The 21,628-nt window shown below is 34.2% G+C and overlaps 1 protein-coding gene across 1 annotated transcript in view; it reads right to left on the reverse strand.

The window, feature by feature from the left end:
- Positions 1 to 21,628, reverse strand: part of COL21A1 (collagen type XXI alpha 1 chain) — a 183,440-nt gene that overhangs the window by 49,165 nt on the left and 112,647 nt on the right. The window contains 1 exon segment of the mRNA XM_036870157.1: positions 6,566 to 6,619. Coding sequence (XP_036726052.1) covers positions 6,566 to 6,619 — 54 coding nt within the window.

The raw sequence follows: 21,628 nt of genomic DNA on the forward strand, positions 1-21,628 counted from the left end.
TCCACTGTAGGAATTTGATATACACCTCTGTACAGTACGTTTCTTGAGTGAATTTTCTACTTCCCTAACTGGAGAATAAATGTCCCATCCAAAACCACCTGGTACAATGTTGTACATTCTGTGATTGTTCAGCAAATATTAGCACCTGACTACATATCTCAATAAGAATCTGCAACAATTTTAAAGCTCTCTACTGGCGGTTTCAATCCGTTTTTGAGATACATTGTCCAGAAGTTCTTCACATTTCACCTAAATCCACCAAGTAAGTGCCTTCTTTTTATGTAGACAGCAGAAAGGAAGAAAATTCTATCACAACAAAGAAATTATTCGTAGTTCTTAGAACAAATAAATCATCATTCAACTCCTTTCCCCTGGTTTAATTTTAATTTTAGTTCATCAAATTACTCTTTATACTTCATTTGCAAGAAATATTTTCATTGAAAAAGTCTAGTGCCTATGTTCTAATTAGTTACTAAAAGAAATTTATATTCTAATATCTCGTGTTGATAATTTCTGTTGGATTAAATTCATTGTGAACCATTAGAGTACTACAGGACTTCTGGAATGTATTCATAAATACTAGTCTACTCATGATTAATATAATCTGTTGTTAAAACGTACCATGTTTTTTTTTTCTACAACCCCCAAAGTGTGTATCTTTGCCAAAAGCATTTCAAAGCCATAATCTTTTAAAGAAACAAAATTAAAACCGAGTAACACACCTAACTATGACTTAACTATTTCTACTTCAAACAATGGAACACTTCAGTTCAGTATGCAAAGTTACAAAAATCATTTTATAGCTATCTAAGTATCTAGAACTATTGGCAATCAGTTACCTAATTATTAGATGCTTCCCTGATTCTCAGAAATAAAAATGTATTTTGATATAAGCAAAAATTTTCAAGTGCTCTTTCCCAGAAATTCCCCATCTGTGTTTTTACATCACTTAAACACACCTAGAACATCAGTGATTTTCTGGTGTCAACTTTCAAGTCATCAAACATTTGTGTAGTGTTCAGAGTGGTACACACTGAAGCATTTTGAAAATATTTTTTAAACATAAAAACCAAGAAAGAGATCTTTAGAATGAAACAGTCTAGTTACCAAAGGGTACATTAATCAAATCATATAAAATAACATAATTTCCACACTCATGAAAGTAGATTGAGTGCAAAACTTTCTCATTTCACCTGCTAACACAGCCATCTATATGGATCATGAACCGAGTATGAAAATAAAATATGCCTTGTCTTGAAAAACACTGTTTTGTTAATTCTGTATTTTCATGTTTTGAAAATGGAGAACGTATTTGGACTAATTCAAGAATATCGTATAAGGACCTTATACCAAAGGTTTTTAATGAAAGTGTGCAAAACCACCCCTGGCCCCCATATGACTACAGAACATAATTTTAAAGTCGAAGTCCTAAAAGCTTGAAATCTAGACTCAATATCTTGTACCAATTTTCCTCTCACCCACTCTCTTCAAAACAGAGATGGGCGTCATCAATCCCCATGCCAACGGGAACACAGAGCCCCTGGAAGCAGCAATGACATTCTATTGACTTGGAGGATATGTCACCCGTTCTGAGAATTAATCATGCATCATTTCATACGTTTGATTGAATTAATTCCTCTTGTCATTTCAAGGTTCAATAAAGCCTCTTTCAAATAACAAATAAATGAATAAAGAAGATTCATATAAGTATTCTTTTGATGCTTATTAATGGTCTTACAATGATCACAGATAAAAAGATTTCTTCAGAACAACAGTAAAAAAATGATCAGTACCATAGGCACAGAGCTTCTAAATTTAAAATCCATGATGTTGCTTTTTAAAGTCATTTGATAGTGGTCTGGTTTTACTATATCAATAAAATCATTCATGGTATAAAAGAAACAGATCCATAAGTAAACCTAGTGGGACTTGATTAATTTGTACAGATAATGGGCCAACAGTTGCTTAGTAAGGTTAAGGAAAAAGATATAATATTTTTGCAGTCATGACAATGCCAAATGCCAAGCTTTGGGAGACCAAAAAGTTGTAGATATTGCTTACAAATGTAGTCACTCCTGTAGATAAACTGGACATTTACGTTGTTTAATTCAAAATGCATTCTAAGAGTTATTCTCAATCAGGTTTTAAAACATAACCCTGGAACTAGCATTATTACAAAAATAAATACAATTGAATTTTCCAAATTTTCTTGGTTGTTAAATATGGGCTGGCTTCACACTAAGTGCCATATGAAATTCCTAATGGCAGATATCAGGTTAAGGTTCTTTCACTCAACACATACGGAGGATGTGCCCCTCCTGGTTCCTGAAAGAGGAGTGGGAAAAAAAAAATCTTACAAACATGTACCGACTTTAAAAAGCTTGCCATACAATTGCAAATCAAATAAGAACAGCATCACAACTAGTGGGGCTTTTTCCTCCTACCTTTCTCCTCAATCGAAATAAAAAAGTACAGTGAAGTGGGTAAATAAAGACACCTCCACAAAGCTAGTATAACAAAGTGGATTATTCCACGTGGGAAACCACCACAGCAAGTCAACATTAACTTCCCCTGAGGATTTTATGCTTTTGACCTCTATGCATAACATGGCATGTCACATAATCGATCCATAGAAAAGGTGATTAAACAAAAGATCTACTTGTCTCTTAACTAAATGACGACTTGAACTGCCTCAGCAGCTAACACACACCATAAAGACAAGCGTAAGATGTGGTTTAGAAAGGCATGCCTTTCTAAAGAATTTGAAAGAATTTGAAAGGCATGAGGAAAAGGAAACAAAAGCCTCTATGAGCCAATGTCCTCAAATACAGTACAGTGATCCTCACATCTGCATCCCTGGAAAAATGATACAGCAAAAGTGTCCAAAATAAAATGACTTAAGGCATCCTTAACTAAGAAAGATGTGCTCACCACCTCTGTAGGTCCAGGAAATGTGGCTGCTGCTCCTGTATTGCCCTGTCTCCCCATCCACCTAACTGCACAAGGTAAAATCAGAATGATTTTGCAAGTTAGGAACACATTTCCAACAACTGAGCATTCCTTGGAGCAATCTGATGGTTCTCCATTCCTTGGCACAAAAATGGAAATGCAGTCTGCCAAGCTTAATATGTTTGAAAAACAAAGAAACACTGCACAACACTCAAAAGCCAGGTCTTAATTTTTAAATAATGTATTACAAAAACAATAACATGCTCACAGGAGAAAATAAAACACAGACAAGCAAAAAATGGCACATAACAGACATCAAAAAGCAACATGGCTGGAAATAAGCAAAGTAACCAAAACATGATTAAACCACATGTTTGCCATGTAGATTCTTCCTTATTTATATATATTCATAGAGTATTATATTTTTACATGACGGTTTACATACATAATACATTAAGTATCAGACATTTAAGTTGTTCCAATTTTGCAATATGATGAATAATAGTACAGAGAAGACATATGGGCTAAAAGTTACTAAATAGAATAATGCAAAGATGTAGAAAAATATGAAGTGGACAAAAGAAGTTTTGCAAAACATATGACAGTTTAACAAACTGATGAATCAGAAAATATTAGTGATTGAGGAGTCTCACTTTTAACCAAATTGTCATTTAAACCTGCTTATCTACATGCTTTAAGCCCAAATATTTTTGATCAACACATGTGCTACAAAGAGTTTGATATGTATCAGTAGGACTCACAGGCTTTTTACATAGATTCATTACATAAATGGTTGTTAAAGATTAGACTAGATGAGAAGCCCAGTGTACTCATCTACCATGGCTTCTGTAAAAAATTTACCAGAAACTTGGTAGCTTAAAGCAACAGAATGTTATTCTCTCACAGTTCTGGAGGATGGAAATCTGTACTACCCCCAGAAGCTCTAGGGGAGAATCCATCCCTTGCCTTTTCTGCCTTCTGCCAGCATTCCTTGACTTGCGGCCACATCACTCCAATTTCACTGCCTCCTCTGAGAAACCTCAGTTCTACTCTTAAGGACTTTCAACTGATTAGATCAGCCTCCCTTCAGACAAGCCAGGATAATCTCCCCAAGACCCTTAATTTAATCACACCTGCAAATACCCTTTGTTCAAATATGATAACATTTATCAGTTTTAGTTATTAGGATCTGATATCCTGGTGGGGGAACACTTTTCAACCTACTACACCTAGTATTCACAGAAATTCTTCTAAAACTGTCTTGAAACTGACCCACTATTTCTTATTGGAACTATATTAGTCCCCATGTTTCCATGTCTACTCTAAGGATGCAAAGTATAGGCCTCTTATTTGAATGCCTTTGCTATTGTCCCATGTGAAGATATCATAGGATCACCTCCCCAGACGAAATTAATTCTTCTTGCTCTATTTCTTGTTTATTGCTTGGTCTTCCTGTGCCTCCATCCACACAGCAAGACTTTGAGAGTCATCCTTTTTCATGTTACCCACATCCAATCGATCCCTGAGCTCTGCTGATGCTTTTTTAGTTCATTTCAGATCAGTCCCACTCTCCCTCTCCCAACTCTGAATATTCTTGCCTTAGCTGGAGTTGGAGGTGGCAGGGCTCAGCTGACCTGCTGCTGGGCTCTGCCCTCCACCTCTGTCCCCCTTTACCCATTCTCTTTTCTGCTGTCAAGTGACCTCTCTAAAACTTTCTAAATCTGAACACCTCACTTCCCTACTTAGAACCTTTGAATGCCTCCAATTACTCTCAGATTTAAGTCCAAATAGCACAGACATACAAGGCCTTTCTTGATTTGGCCTCTCCCTACCCCTGCAACCTCATCTAGTATTTCTATCTCATCCCCTCCATCTATCCTAAGCAATTTGAACTAATTTCAGTTTTCCCAAAGTATCACGATTTCTTTCATTTCTATATTTTGGAACATGTTACAGGTTCCTGCCTTAGGGGGCAAACAAGAAGACAACTCCTATTTATATTCCACAATTTGGCTAAGAGAACATCTTGTTTAAGAATGTATCCTTATACTTTTTAAATAGGTAAATTTTATACAGTAGTATGTGAATCATATCTCAATAAATGGTTATTAAACAAGAAGAATGCATCCTTTTCAATGATGTCCCAAAACTCATTTAGCATCATATACATCTCCTACAACTTTGCAAGCCTCCCCCACCCCCATCCCGCACCTCCCTCTATAACATTTATACGATGTTTGCATCTATTGGCTCATCTGACTCCTGAGGGCAGGACCGTGACAAATTCATCTACATTTTCTCCTCAATTAATATAATGTCTGGCACAAAGCAGACAGTAAATGCTTGTTGAATGAATGACTAAAAGATTATAATCCTTAAACGCAGTGATACACAGTTGAAACAAATTCTAATAAATCCAGCAAGTGTTAGAACTGAGTTTGTCACCTGGATTGAAGTCAACTGGGTATCATTTGTCACTTAGAATGTAAATTACCCTAAGGACTAAATTACTCTTAGGATTGACCAACACCAGCCTTTAAATTACAAAGCACAGGCATGTACATGTAATTGTACTTTAAAGCAATGTAATCATTTCCCAATGAAATACATCCTTTGTCCTCAATTTGAATTCTAAGAGTTAGTGTTCATATTTATCAATCTGCATGCAGGAATGAATCACCATCTGGCTACTATAAGCTGCGTTTAATTAGCTTTAAAGCATTTTTCTAAGAGTGTTGATCCTTCCAACTTAAGCACCACTAATTTTCTTGGCTGCCACATTATAGAACAAATAAATATATCCTTTTTAGTGGGGCCAAAACATTCATTACAAACACTTAAAACCAGCATGCACACACAACACAAGAGTCTTCATTTCTTTGCATCACCAAATATATAAATTTTCTTTTTTTTTTTCCTGTTTTCAAAGCTTTTTCACAAATGGTAAAGATCAATCTTCATGAGATATATTACTAACAACCAAGTTTTCATTAATTGTCAAAATAACAGAATAACATAATGCTATATGTTCTGAATTGGAAGAGAGTGCAGCCCAGAACAATTATATACAGATAACATGGGCAAACTTTAGACACATAATCTACTAATTACTTTCCTAACAGAGTACATCTCCTGGCACAGCAAACCTGGCTTCCTCTCCACCATTCAGCAGGAAAGACAGAGGAGTCAGAGAAAAAGGAATAAGGGATCCTTTCTTGCCTTCTCTGAGCTGATGGGGTGGGGTGGGAGAGGGGATAAAGTCTCACTCAGTAACTCCCAGTTTTCTATCTGCTGGTTTAGGAGGAGAGATTGTATCTAAATAACCTCCACTATCCTACTGCCATGATTCCTTGCTTCAGCACCGTGCTTGTCTTTTTTTAGAACTTTGTGATTTAGATTCATCACATAAATTTCCTGCTAGCAAAACTCTTCCCAGTTTGTAAAAGAGGATTGAATATTTTAATATTTTACAGTATTCCACAAAGAGCTTCTACAATCCTAGTCTGGAAGTCACTGAACAAGCATAGGGCATCTGGGAAGAGAACTTAAATAGTCAAAGGATTTCATGACAAGAGAAGGACGTCATCCTTTAGAACTGAATTGAGAAGGTACTCACAGGCTCACCCCGTGATCCATCCTGCCCTGGAGCACCTGGAGGTCCTGCTTCTCCCTTTTAATGATAAAAAGAAAGAGAGAATTCCATTTGCACATATGCTCACTAAAATAATAATATGTGACATTACATACTAAAGCATATTAAATATAAACAAAAACAAAAATTACTTCTGTATTATTTTCTTTCCTTTCTTTTTTTAAAAATTGAAGTATAGTTGATTTACAATGTTGTGTTAGTTTCAGGTGTACAGCAAAGTGATTCAGTTATACATATATATTCAGTTTTATGTATATTTTTTTCAGGTTCTTTTCCATTATAGTTTATTACAAGATATTGAATATAGTTCCCTGTGCTATGCAGTAGGTCCTTGTTGTCTGGATTATTGATATCAACTTTTCCTGACATCAGATAACTCATTCTGAAATTCATAAGGTGACTATATAAATATCAAATCTATACATGACAGCAGATAATTGAGTTGTTATAAAATAACTGGGGTACTTGTATACTCCTTCTTATGAGAATAGGATTATGCTTCTCTTCAAAGTAAATGTGACTTATATCACATTTATATCAGTCTTTTTCATATCTATTTTTATTTTTACTTTAAAATTTTTCACCTGTCGGACATAATGTGACCTTGCCTCTCAAGAGTTGCATTTTAAAATCAAAAGAAAACTTTCATTAAGAATGCAGCTATTTATAGGTTATTACTTGAAATTATTTGGCACTGTAATCCAGTATCTATTTAAAATAAACATCTAAAATGTGTATTTTAAGTAGCTGTTCAAATTATAATAGTTTTCAGTTATATATCTTTAAATTACTCTTCTCAAATTATTTATGCACCTTATTTTACACCCATTTTCTGGAACGCTATAAGTTTTTCCCAAATGAATCAATTGCTAGCATGTAAAAACGTATCTGACACTATGCCTACTAAAACAATAAGTATTAGCTGAATTTAATCCTAAAATGTATAATATCCACAGATCAATACAGCTATTAAAATGCCTGGATGAAAATAAAGAGCAGTTGGGGAGAGTCCCTTGAAATAGACACAGACACACACCACACACACATCCTCAAACATTTAGACTTTTTGAAACCTATCAGTCATCAAGAGCCTTGATGCTGTGTGTCTTCTCAGCAAAGTATTACATCTTAACAAGCAAAGTTCTCTGCAAACAATTGTGCCACACTTGGCATTGTACCAGAGAGAACATTTCATCCTACATGAGAGCAAGAGAGAAAGTAAAACAAAAATGAAAATATTTTTCTTGTAAATAACTCAAATACCTGAGTCAAAATAAGTTTAAGGGGGAAAAAGTCTCAGAATACATGTGCTGAAGCATATGCCAACACCATTTTCCATAGTTTCATATTCTAATGAACTCCCCAAATTGTACAAAATGAACCACAGAGGGAAGAACCAATAACACTTGACTAACAAAATCAGCCCTTAGAAAAAAAAAATCCAGCCATATCACATTATATAAACACTGCTTCCCCCACTTTTATGAATTCTTGCAATTCATTGGCACAGTGAAATACCAGCTAAAGCCAAATATTTCATCTGTTCCAATTTTATTTACAAACACTAGATGACAGTTGAGGATAGAAGGGGAAAAGAATAATGTTTTCCTGTAAATCAACCAAACTAGAGGGCAGGGAGGTCCTGCCTACCCAACGGTTCTACAGAAAATCTTATGAAAATATCAGAGAAACAGAGAGGGATGTTAGATTCACAAAAGCCACAAGTTAAAAAGCCTAAACGATTAGAGAAAAGGGCTATGGCAGGTCCTAATGCCAGAGGGAAATTATACAATAACAATCCTGAACTCGACACTCACAGCAATAGTCAGTGTAAGCAGCTTTGGGCAGGAAAAAACTCTTTGCAGGAAAGAGCTTTCTGCAAGGGGCACCCCTTTGTCTTGACACTAACCTTACACCAGGCACCCCTGTGCTTTACTCATCTCTGGCCCTAGCACACCTTTCAAATCTTTAGATCACATAATACTTTGCCTAACTTGTTGGTTCTTTCCGTAGAGCAAAGAAGTAGAAATGAAGAATAAGTAATTAACAGATGACCAGAACTTTTCCCTAGCTTCCCATTCAGTAATCTCACACACTGTGTGAACAAGATAGGATCTAAAGAAAGATCACGAGGAGTTGACAAGTCTGCACTCAAGCTGGCATACAGTGGGGGCTGGCAACCACTCTGACCCCCTAGCCCAATGATTAACTGAGATTACTTCCTGTTTCCCTTTAAAAGCTTTTATGGCTGAGCAGAATCTTCAGAGGTGGTTTTTGGGAGGACACTGAGTCCATCATCTCCCCAGATTGCTGGCATTCTGATTAAAGGCAACTTTCCTCTCTACCAACATTTTATGAGTATTGACTTTGTAAGTGGTGAACAGCGGGACCAATTTGATAACATCAGGTGGAATCACCCGTGTCAGTGGTTCTCAAGGATGGTCCCCACCCCAGCCAGATCAGCTTCGCCTCACTTGGGAACTTCAAAATGCAAACTTTCAGGCCTTGCTGCAGACCTATTGAGTCAGAAACTCTGGATGGCGGGGCCCAGAAATTTATGTGAACAGCTAATTCTGATGATTTGAGAACGATGGCAGAGTTGTAAGTCATTAGGTTGCTTAACTTCTCTCACCTCCAGGTACTGTCATATGTGACTGTCATACTTAAGCAGATCTGTAGTTTAGATCATCTGTATATAAATTAAAGGCGGGAGGAGACTTGTCCAACAGCAGAAACAACTAATTTGGGATTACATAGCTACTTTGGTTGGTAAAGATCTCTCCTTTTACTTTTGTGACCATTAACCCAGTCTTAATATTTTATTCTAATTAGGAGGTTTTTTTTAAAAAAAGTAACCATCAGCAACATATATCAATAATGGAGTTCCACAATTATTTGAGAATTTAATTTCTTCTTATTCTTTCTGCTTCTTGTTAGGACAGATAATCAGAATGATACAGAATCGTATGAATAAAACAGCATCTACTCTTTATAATATACAGCAGTGATTCTCCAACTCTAGCTGCATCAGAATCACCTGGAGTGTTTGGTAAACTGCAGATGGCGGACCCCATTTCAGACTTTCTAATTCAGTATTCTGGGGTGAATTCCAAGAATATTCATTTCTAACAAGTTGCCAGGAGGTGCTGATACTGCTGGTCTTGCAACGACACTTTGAGAACCACTGATCTAGCCCATATCTTAAGAAAGAGACTCCACACCCTTTCTGCCCTCACCCACCCCTTTCTGTGGAACCACAGTGGTTTTGTATGGCTTTACACTTGGTACTGAGTTTTACAATGGCCAGATTGTTCAGCAGGTGTCTCTATGTAGGAACTGTTTTCCTGGCTTGCACATTCTTTAAAGGCAAGAAACACATCCTATATGAGGTTTGTTTGTTTGTTTTTTAATCTCCCAGAATACTTAAAATAGTGCTGAACACAATATACGACTATAGGTAAGACTATGTTCCCTGCTTTACAACCATTGGAGCACATCAAGGAGGGAGGAATGGATGATTTATTCTTAAATACTCGATTTTGAGAAGATAAAGGAAATGGGAAAAACATTTGCGGATAGGGCTATTGCATATGCTGTTGGAAGATTATGCAGTGTAATTACAACAAGATGATGGCCAGTAATCTTTACCTAGGAATGTTCTCTTCATTCTTTTAATAATGTTTCATTGGGACACGAAAGGATGATTTCTGCTTAGTCATTTTCCACAAAATTATCCAGTGTGATAGACAACTAGTATATGAAATTCAATACTGTAACCAGAATTTAATCTGATCACTTGATTGCTTTTATGACCTGGAGATCCTGGTATAAACCAGTATGTTTGGCTGGTGGAAAAAAAGGCATATAGCTTGTCTCTACCTCTAATTTATCATTTTGCTATTCTATTATTAATTCCTTCTTGATATAAGATAATTGAGAAAATGTCATGCTAACATTATTCGTCAATCCCATCTCTGCAGCTAATGTCAAAGATGATTTATTCCACAAGAAACCAGTTATTTTTAAAAAGCAAATTTAACCCGAAACAGAGATGTGAAACTTGCATTGCTTGTGTATTTCCTTTCATGTGGTGGTCTTTGGTACTCACCCACAAAAAAATAAAAGAATGGGGATGGGGATTAATTTAGTTTGTGGCCATTGCAATCCTCAAAATCTGGTGGAAGGTGTGTGACCATTAAAATATAATTTAATTTGGAAGAAGATCCTTACTTTGTTATTAAATACTTTAATTTGACTTTGCTCTTACTGCATGGTTTATTCTTAGTATGTAAACACATCTCTAGCATGCCAGAGAATATATTGAAGATGTAAGACTGGGGAAGCTTCTCCTGGCTGACCAAATAAACAGACAAGAAGTTTGGAAAGCATCATGCATAAAGGGAATCACACAAACCAGGCCCGGAATTCAGGCTCTGCCATGTAACTGACTGTGCACTTTGGGGTAAATTCTTTAATTGCTCTTAATCTGATCTTAATGTCAAAATGACATTGATATTCCCAACTTCATAGATTTCTTTTTTAGGAAAATAAAATAAGAGCCTTTGCGAAAGTGCCTTGCACAGCTCTAGAAACAGAAGGAGAGATCCAGAAAAGTTAGCTAGTCTGCTGCCACCAAAGAATGGGAGTTTTAATGGTTCTTTACTCTTACGATTTGTTTCAGGATACACTATTTTCAAATAATGTTATTTTTTAATTTGTACTGCTATGGTTTGGCATTATAATTTAGGCAGAGTGAATTATTTTTTAACTGCTTGAAACAACACATATTGATTATTTCATAATTTCTGGGGCCAGAAGTCTGGGCATGGCTTTACTGAGTTCTCTGTGTAGGGTCTTATAAGGTGCTAATTGGGAGGTCTGCTGGGCTGTGTTCTCATCTAGAGGCTTGACTGCAGAAGTATCTTCGTCCACATTCACTCACTTTGTTGGCAGAATTTGTTTCATTGCCACCAATGGCTACTTACTTCATCAAGACAGCAAGGAAATTCCCCAGAGCAAGCAGGCTCTAAGTGGAGCTTTTCATAATGTAACATCATTATAGGAGTGACATCTGTTGATTAGAAGCAAGTCATAGGTCCTGGGCACACTCAAAGGTAGGGGTTTATGAAAAAGCTGGAGCACCAGGAGGTGGTGGCCACTTTCAGTTCTGCCTGGCACAATTATTGTCACATATCCCTGTAAGGGTTGTACTATTTTGCTTTGCTTCCAGCAATGTATGAAAATGCCTGTTTACTCACAGCCTTGCCAAGCAGACTGTACTATCAAGCTTTTGAACTTTTGCCAACCTAATGGGTAGGTAATTGTATCTTGGCATGGTTTCAATTTGTATTTCTCTTATTATGAGTGAAGTTGAACATCTTCATACATTCAAGAGCCATTTTACATCTTTTTGGTTTTGAGAATTATATATTCATGTCTTTTTCCTTCTCATCTATGTATTTATTTTTATTGAAATATAGTTGATTTACAATATTATATTAGTTTCAAGTGTACAGCATAGTGATTCAATATTTTTATAGTTTATACTCTCTTTAAAGTTATTACAAAATAACAGCTATATTTTCCTGTGCTGTACAATATATCCTTGTTGCTTGTCTACACAGAGTACTTTGCATCTATTAATCCCTTACCCCTATCTTGCCCCTCCTCTCTTCCTTCTTCCCACTGGTAACCACTAGTTTGTTCTCTATGTCTGTGAGTCTGTTTCTGTTTTGTTATATAAATGCTTTTATTTTATTTTTTTGGATTCCACATAAAAGTGATAACATATAGTGTTTGTCTTCCTCTGTCTGACTTATTTCACTAAGCATAATGCACTCTAGGTCCACCTACATTGTTGCAAATGGCAGAATTTCATTCTTTTTTATGACTGAGTAATATTCCATTGTGTATATACACCACATCTTCTTTATTCATTCATCTGTTGATGGACACTTGGGTTGCTTCTATATCTTAGCTATTGTAAATAGTGCTGCTATGAACACCGGCATGCATGTATCTTTTTGAATTAGTGTTTTAATTTATTCAGATATATACCCAGGAGTAGAACTGCTGGGTCACACGGTAGTTTTATTTTTAGTTTTTTGAGAAGCCTCCGTACTGTTTTCCAAAGTGGCTGCATCAATTTACATTCCCACCAACAGTGTACAAGTGTTCCTTTTTCTCCACATCCTCTCCAACATTTGTTATTTCTGTTCTTTTTGATGATAGCCATTCTGACAGATATGAGGTGATATCTCATTGTGATTTTGATCTGCATTTGTCTAACAGTGATGTTGAGCATTTTTCATGTGTCTGCTGTCCATCTGTATGTCTTCTTTGGAAAAATGTCTATTCAGATCTTCTGTCCATTTTTTAACTGGGTTTTTTTTTTGATATTGAGTTGTATGAGCTATTTATATATTTGAGATATTAATGCCTTGTACATCATATCATTTATAAATATTTTCTCTCACTCAATAGGTTGTCTTTTTGTTTTGTTGAGGGTTTCCTGTGCTGTGCAATAGCTTTTAAGTTTAATTAGTTCCCATTTGTTTATTTTTGCTTTTGTTTTTTTTGCCTTAGAAGACAGGTCCAAAAAATATTGCTATGATTTATGTCAAAGAGAGTTCTGCCTATGTTCTCTTCTAGAAGTTTTATGGTTTCAGGTCTTACATTTAGGTCTTTAATTCATTCTGAGTTAATTTTGTATATGGTGTTAGAGAGTGGTCTAATTATATTCTGTTACATGCAGCTGTCTAGTTATCCCAGCACCATTTATTGAAGAGACTCTCTTTTCTCCATTGTAAATTCTTGATTCCTTTGACCATAGGAGTGTGGGTTTATTTATGGGCTCTCAGTTCTGTTCCATTGATCTGTATGTCTGTTTTTGTGGCAGTGTTGATTACAGTAGCTTTGTAGTGTAGTCTGAAGTCAGGGAGTGTGATACCTCCAGCTTTGTTCTTTTTTCTCAAGGTAACCTTGGCAATTCAAGGAACTTTGTGGTTCCATATAAATTTTAGGATTATTTGTTCTGCTTCTGTGAAAAATCTCATGGGTATTTTGATAGGGATTGCATTAAATTTGTAGATTGCTTTGTGTAGTATGGGTATTTTAATAATATTCACACTTCCAATCCAAGAACATGGAACGTCTTTCCATTTCTTTGTGTTATCTTCAATTTCTTTCATCAATGTTTTATAGTTTTTGGAGTACAGTTCTTTCACCTCCTTGGATAAGTTTACTCCTAGGTATTTTATTCTTTTTGGTATAACTTTAAATGGGATTTTTGTTTGGTTTCTCTTTCTGCTAGTTCATTATTAGTACATAGAAAAGCAACAGAATTCTTATGTATCAATCCTGAATCCTGCAACTTTACTGAATTTATTAGTTCTAATAGCTTTTCGGTGGAGACTTGTGGGTTTTCTCTATATAGTATCATGTCATCTGGAAATAGTGACAGTTTTACTTCTTCCCTTCCAATTTGGATGACTTTTATTTCTTTTTTTTTTTTTTTTTTCTGATTGCTGTGGCTAGGACTTCCAATACTATGTTGAATAGAAGTGGTGTGAGTGGGTATCCTTGTCTTGTTTCTGATTTTAGTGGGAAGGCTTTCAGCTTTCCACTGTTAGTATTATTTTGGCTGTGGGTTTGTCATAATTGTCCTTTATTATGTTGAGATATATTCCCTCTATATTCATGTTGATGAGGGGTTTTTTTATTATGAATGGATGTTGAATTTTGTCAAATGCTTTTTCTGCATCTATTGAGATGATCATATGATTTTTGTCTTTCCTTTTGTTAAGGTGATATATCATATTGATTGATATGTATATGTTGAAGCTTCCTGTGACCTTGGAATACATCCAACTTGACCATAGTGTATGATCCTTTTTATGTATTGTTGAATACAGTTTACTAATATTTTGTTGAGGATATGTGCATCTACATTCATCAAAGATATTAGCCTGTAAATTTTTTTTTTTTTTTTTGGAGTGACTTTGTCTGATTTTAGCATTAGGGTAATGGTGGCCTCATAGAATGAATTTGGGAATGTTACCTCCTCTTCAACTTTCTGGAATAGTTTGAGAAGGATAGGTATAAATTCTTCTGTATATGTTTGCTAAAATTCCCTAAGGAAGTCATCCAGTCCTAGGCTTTTGTTTACTGGAAGTTTCTTTTTTTTTTATTACAGATTCAATTTCACTTCTAGTGATCAGTCTGTTCAAATCATTTGCTTCTTCTGACTCAGTCTTGAGACACTGTACATTTTAGAAATTTATCCATTTCTTCTACGTTGTCCAATTTATTGGTGTATAATTGTTCATAGTATTGTATTATGATTTTTTCTCTCTCTGCAGTATCAGTTGTTATTTCTCCTTTCCTTTCTTATTTTGTTTATTTGGATCCTCTCCTTGTTGGTGAGGCTGGCTAAAGATTTATCAATTTTCTTTATCTTGTTTCCATTGATGTTTTCTGGGATTTTCTCTTTCTTTCTTCTTCTTCGTTTTTTTTTTTGTCTCTATTTTATTTGTTTCCTCTTGATCTTTTTTATTTCCTTCTTTTTGCTGACTTTGGGCTTTATTTGTCCTTCTTTTTCTTATCCTTCTAGGTGGTAGATTAGGTTGCTTATTTGACATTTTTCTTGTTTATTGAGGAAGGCCTATATAGCTATGAACTTCCCCCTCAGCTGCTTTTGCTGCATCCCATATCTTTTGGAAAATTTTATTTCCATTTTCATTTGTCTCAAGATAAATATTTTCTGATTTTCTCTTTGATTTATTCATTGATCCATTGGTTTTTTAGTAGAAAGTTTAGTCTCTCTGTGTTTGTGTTTCTCCCATTTTCTTTCTGTAATTGATTTCTCATTTCATACTATTGTGGACAGAAAAATTGCTTGATGCAATTTCTATCCTCTTAAATTCGTTGAGATTTGTTCTGTGGCCTAGCATGTGATCTACCCTAGAGAACATTCCATGTGCACTTGAAAACAGTGTGTATTCTGATGTTTTTAGATGGAATGTCCTATAGATATCTATTAAGTATAAGTGGTTTATGGTGTCACTTAAGAACAGTGTTGTCTTATTGATTTTCTGTCTGAATGATCTTACATTGATGCAATTGGTGTGTTAAAGTCCCCTAATATTATTGTATTATTGTCACTTTCTCCCTTAGAAGACATTCAAAGAAGTCTTAACATGTCTATAATTGGAGTTCTTAGATATAAACAAAAACAATGTAATAGAATGTCTATTTAAAACTATAATCCAAGAGAATAGTCCAGAATTAATAGTCCTGAATCTACTTATTGACAGGATTTGGGATAACTGAAATTCTTAATTCTGAGACGCAACTTATACTATTAAACTTTAAACATAAAGTATTTTTTTAACACTGTGGGCTTTCATACAAAAAGACAAAGCCACTTACAAGGGAAAGACAATTACATTGGTCTCAGCAACATACAGGACAGCAATGAAGCAACATTTCAAAGAAATTCAGAGAAAAGCAGTGAAAATCAGCAGATAAGTGTTTAAAAGGATAATGGCAATGGCAAAACAGTGACAGTCAGGCTGTTATTAAAGTAACAAGAATATAGAAAAACATGTTAAAATACAAGAATTCAGAGAATACTGTATTCACAAGCCCTTCCTAAGGAACATACCAGAGAAGTTTCATCCAGCCCAAATGATGACTATGGGATATTGGTGAAGGGGCTGGTGATGAACACTGAATATATTAATTGCAAATTTGAAACAAAGGTGGGGAAAGAGTGGAAAAATAGTTTATAAATATTATATGATCTGACAAAGTAAAAGTATGATTAAACAATTAAGAAGAAAAGGAAAAGGGAAAGAAGAAAATAGAATAAATTGATTAATTGCCACATAGATGATAGGGTATCATTTAAAGTTAACAAAACAAATAATATATGCCTAAGTCAGGCAAAGGGGGCATAAAGGAACTCTAAAATGCATTTTTTATAGACTGCTAAAGGTATTGGTATAAAGATCATTAGTAGTTAACACTGCTATATAGTATATTTGAAAGTTGTTGAGAGTAGATCTTAAGAGTTCTCATCACAAGAAAAAAATTTTTTCTATATTTTTGTATCTATATGAGTTGATGCATGTTCACCAAACTTATTGTGGTAAACATCTCACAATATGTAACTTAGACAGTGCTGTATGTCAATTATCTCAATAAAACTGGAAGAAAAAAAAGACCACTGAGAAAAATATACAAATTTTCCTAAATCCCAAAGAAAATAAAAGCAAAAAGGAAAATATAACAGATCACATTAAGAAAGAAGTATAGTAAATACAGCATAATGCACATAGTAAGTATAACAAAATTATAACATAATCATTATGACAGAGATAAGACCAATCCTATCAGTCAATAATAAAAATATTTCAGATTGCTTTAGAAAGGAAAGACCAATTCTATGCTTGATAGAAGAGAAACAACTAGAACAAAGTGATTCAAAAAGCTTAAAGCTACACAACTGCAGGACGGGCAAAGTTTCTGCAAACAATACAAATAATCAGAAAGGATGAATGTAATCCTGGTAAAGACAAGGCAGAATTCAAGCTAAAAATTATTAAAGGAGACAAAAATGACATTTTATAATGCTAAAGCCACAATTCAAAATGAAGTTCTAACAGTTGCGAATAACTATGCAACAAACAACATAAAAACCACCTTCATGAAACAGAAGATAGAAGGAGAAGTTGATGGAAATGCATTAAGAGGGACACTAACAAATCACACTCTGTCCAAAGCATGTCAAACAAACCAGAAATTAAGTATATAGATGATCTCAAAAAGATAGTCAGTGAAATAGATCTAATGAATGGATACTGAGTTTCACATCTCAAAATAGAATTCACCTTCTCATATTCACAGGGAACACTCCTGAAAACTGAACATATAATAGTTCAAAGACTAAAATTCAATAAATCCCATAAAGAAGAAATTATACAAATAATATTCTCTGATGCAGTGTAAGAAGACCAGAAATTGATAACAGAATCAAAATTAAACACCTCTCAACCTAAAAAAAACCCTTTTTTTAACTTTTAAATAACTCTTGGAAAAACAAAAATAAAACCAAAATTGCAAAAATTCTAAAAAACAATATTAATGACAACATTACACATTAAAATCAAGGGGGTTTAATTGCAGAATGATCAGAAAAAAATTTATAATTTAAATACTAAGAGCAAAAAATAGTGAAAGAATGAAAATAAATAAATTTAATTCCCAATTATGAAATATAGAAAAAATATAAGAAAAAAAGATAGAAAGAATATAGATTAACAAGTTTAAAAAACTGGAAATATCAATGAAGTTAATAATTAAATTACAATGTTAGATCTTTAAATAAAAACCAACATAGTAGAGAAACCAAAAGCTTACATAATCTCACAAAAAAGAGTAGAAAGGGAAAGTATAAATATTCAAAGAAACAACAGAATAATCATTGAAACAGAAAACTTTTTAAAAATCATGAGAAGAATTTGCATAATTTGATAGAAGTCACTTGAAAAATCTGGATGGAATGGTTAATTTTCTAAGAAAATGAAGTTTACTATCGTTGCTTAAGCCAAGCAATTTTCACGTAAGAAATAAGAGGAAGTTATCAAGGAAAAAACTCAACAAAAAAGCACCAGGCCCAGATGAAGGAAAAACCCTGTGGTGTTTGATTTCAACTGTAACTACCAATAATAAGTCATTATTATAAAATATATAATATCAGGAATGAAAGATAGGACATTACAAATCTTACATCAAAAGGACAAGAATAATGCAATCTTATAAACAAAATATGTCAACAAATTTGAAAACTGAATGAAATGGACTATATCCTTGAAAGGTACAAATTACCAAAACTTAATTGAGAAGAAAGAGAAGCTCTAAATAGCCCAATATTTAGCAATGGAATTGAATTAGTAATTAAAATCTTCCTCACACCCACAAAGCCCGGGTCCAAATGGCTTCACTAATGAATTGTACCAAATAAGGAAGAAATGATACCAATTCTATAAAAACTCTTTCAGAAAATAGAAGACAGTATTATTTTGATATCAAAGCCATAGAAAATATGACAAGAAAACTACTGACCATATATCTCATGAACATAGACACAAAAGTCTTTTAAAACAATATTTCCAAATTGAATCCAACAATATGTAAGAATAATAATATAAGATGAACAATTGGGGTTTATCCCAATAATGAAAGTTTGACATAACATACAAAAATCAATGTTATACATCATATTAAGGAAATAAGGGAGGAAAACAATATAATCAACTCAATAAATGTAAACAAGGTTTTTGATGAATTTCAACACCTAGTCATAATTAAAAAGAGAAAAAATGCTCAAGAGAGTAGTAATAAAAAGGAATTTCAACTTGATGTAGGGTTTCTATGTAAAACCAGCAAGTAACACTGGTGAAAGACTGAAGGTTCTCCACCTTGTCAGAAACCAAGGCAAGAAAGTACATTCTCACCACTTCTACTCAATATTGTATTGGAGGGCTGGGTCAGTGCAATAAAACTATTAAAATAGAGTCATATCAATATAAATTGGTATAGTAGAAGAAAACTCTCTTGATTTGCAGACAGTATGATCATCTATGCAGAAAAGCATAAGGAATTTACAAAGAAAGTTGCAGGAACTGATAAACAGATTTAGCAGTATTGCAGGGTATATGATCAATATGCCAAAACAAATTGTATTTTCATATGCTAAGCAACAAACAAAAATAAATTAAAAATAAACTATTCGTAAGAGTATAAAAAATAAAATACTCGGGTATTAATTTAACAAAAGACATACAAGACATGTACACTGAAAACCACATAACATTGTTGAGATAAATTAAAGAAAACCAACATAAGCGGAATGATATGCTGTGTTGATACTTCCCCATCTTGAATAGGGGCTGGATTTGTGGACTCGCTTCCAAATGGAATGTGGAAAGGAAAAAGCAGTAACTTCACAGTGGAGAAACCTGACAAATATATTTGGGCCTTGAACAACACAGGTTTGAACTACAGGGATCCACTTATATGCGGTTTTTTTTCAACAATAAATAGTATAGTACCGCGTGATCCCTGGTTGGTTGAATCCACAAATTCGGATCCATGGATACAGAGGAACCACATATACAGAGGGCCAACTTTAAATTATACTAGGATTTTCAACTGTGGGGAGGGTCAGTGGCCCTGACCCCCACGTTGATCATGGGTAAACTGAACATGGATAATACCATAACCAAGGGACCAAGGTTAACATACCAATGATCAGACATGTGGATAGTATTTACTCTCTAATATGATGAGAAGGGCACTGACCTTTGTGTTATCCTTCTCTGCCACTCCCAAAATAATTCCAGTCTAATCAGACAAACCCAAATTGAGTGACATTCTACAGAAAACCTAACTAACGCTCTGCAAAACTAAGTCATAAAAAGTAAGAAAAGACTGATAAATCATCACGGATTAGAGGAGACTAAGGAGGCATGACAAAAATAAATGCGATGTGGTATATCCTGGATTGGATCCTGGAACTGCAAAAGGGCATTAGAGGAAAAACTGATGAAATCCAAATAAAGTATGGAGTTCCATTAACAACAATTTGACAATACTGATTTCTTACTTTTGACAAATGCATCATACTAATATAAGATGTTAACATCAGGAGAAACTGGGTAAGGTGTATAAGGAAACGTCTCTGTACTATTTACAACTTTATTTATCTACAACTTTTCAGTAAATCTAAAAGTATTCCAAACTAAAATGTTTCTTTAACAAGTTTCAGAAGGCTTTTTTTGTAAGAAAATTTCAAGCTGATACTAAAGCTTATATGAAATTTATATCGACCTAGACTATTACAATTTTAAAAAGAAAAACAAATTTAGATGCTTATACTAACTGATTCCCAGACTTAATTTAAAGTTATGATAATCAGGACAGCGTGTTGTTGACAAAACGATAGAGGTATAGATGAGTAGAACAAAATCAAGAGTCCAAAAATAGGTTCACACGTATATTGATTAATTGATACTTGGCAAAAATGCTCATGTAATTCAATGGGAAATGATACTCTCTTCAATAAATTGTGTTGGAAAAACCAGGTCTCCAAATGGGGAAAAAAAAGAACCTTAACTTTTACCTCACACCATACATAGAAATTAAAATCATCAAAATGGATCATAGAGCTAAATTTGTAAGCTAAGATGATACAGTTTTAGAAAATATGATGTTCTATATGTGCGTTTAGAAACTTTGATAATATTTTCTTTTAGAAGAAAAGATACGAGCAAATCTCTGCCCCTAAGTTAGGTAAAGATTAAATAGAACACAGAAGGCATGAACCGAAAAATATTTTAAGAAGTTAGACTTCATCCAGAAGAAACACTTCTTCCCATCAAAAGACACCATTAAGGAAGAAAGGCAATCCAAAGATCGGGAGATAATATTCACAAATACATATCTGATAAAGGACCAATATCCAGAATATACAAAGAACTCTTACAATTCATCAATAAGAAAACAAACCACCCAAAGTTTTTTTAAGTGGTCAAATATTTTGAATAGATACTTCACAAAAGAAGATATACAAATGGCCAACAAGCCCATAAGAAGATGTCAACACTGTCAGTCATCAGAAAAATGCAAACTAAAACCACATGAGATGCCATGATGTACCAACTAAAATAGCTAAAATACAAAATATTAAGTGTTGGCAGGATGTGGTAAAACTGGAATTCTCTTGAATTGCTGATGGCAATAGAGAAGAATGAAACCACTTTGGAAAATAGTTAGGAATTTTCTTAGGAAGTTAAATATACACTCACCATACAATCCAGCAATTCTACTAGGTATCAACCCAAGAGAAATGAAAACTTGTTCAACTCAGATGTGCATAAGAATATTCATATCAACATTATTCATAAGTGCCAAATATAGGAAACAATTCAAATGTTCATCAGTTGATAGATGAAGAAACCAACT

Source organism: Balaenoptera musculus, chromosome 11 (genome assembly GCF_009873245.2).
Source record: "Balaenoptera musculus isolate JJ_BM4_2016_0621 chromosome 11, mBalMus1.pri.v3, whole genome shotgun sequence".
In the NCBI taxonomy this organism is placed as follows: Eukaryota; Metazoa; Chordata; class Mammalia; order Artiodactyla; family Balaenopteridae; genus Balaenoptera; species Balaenoptera musculus.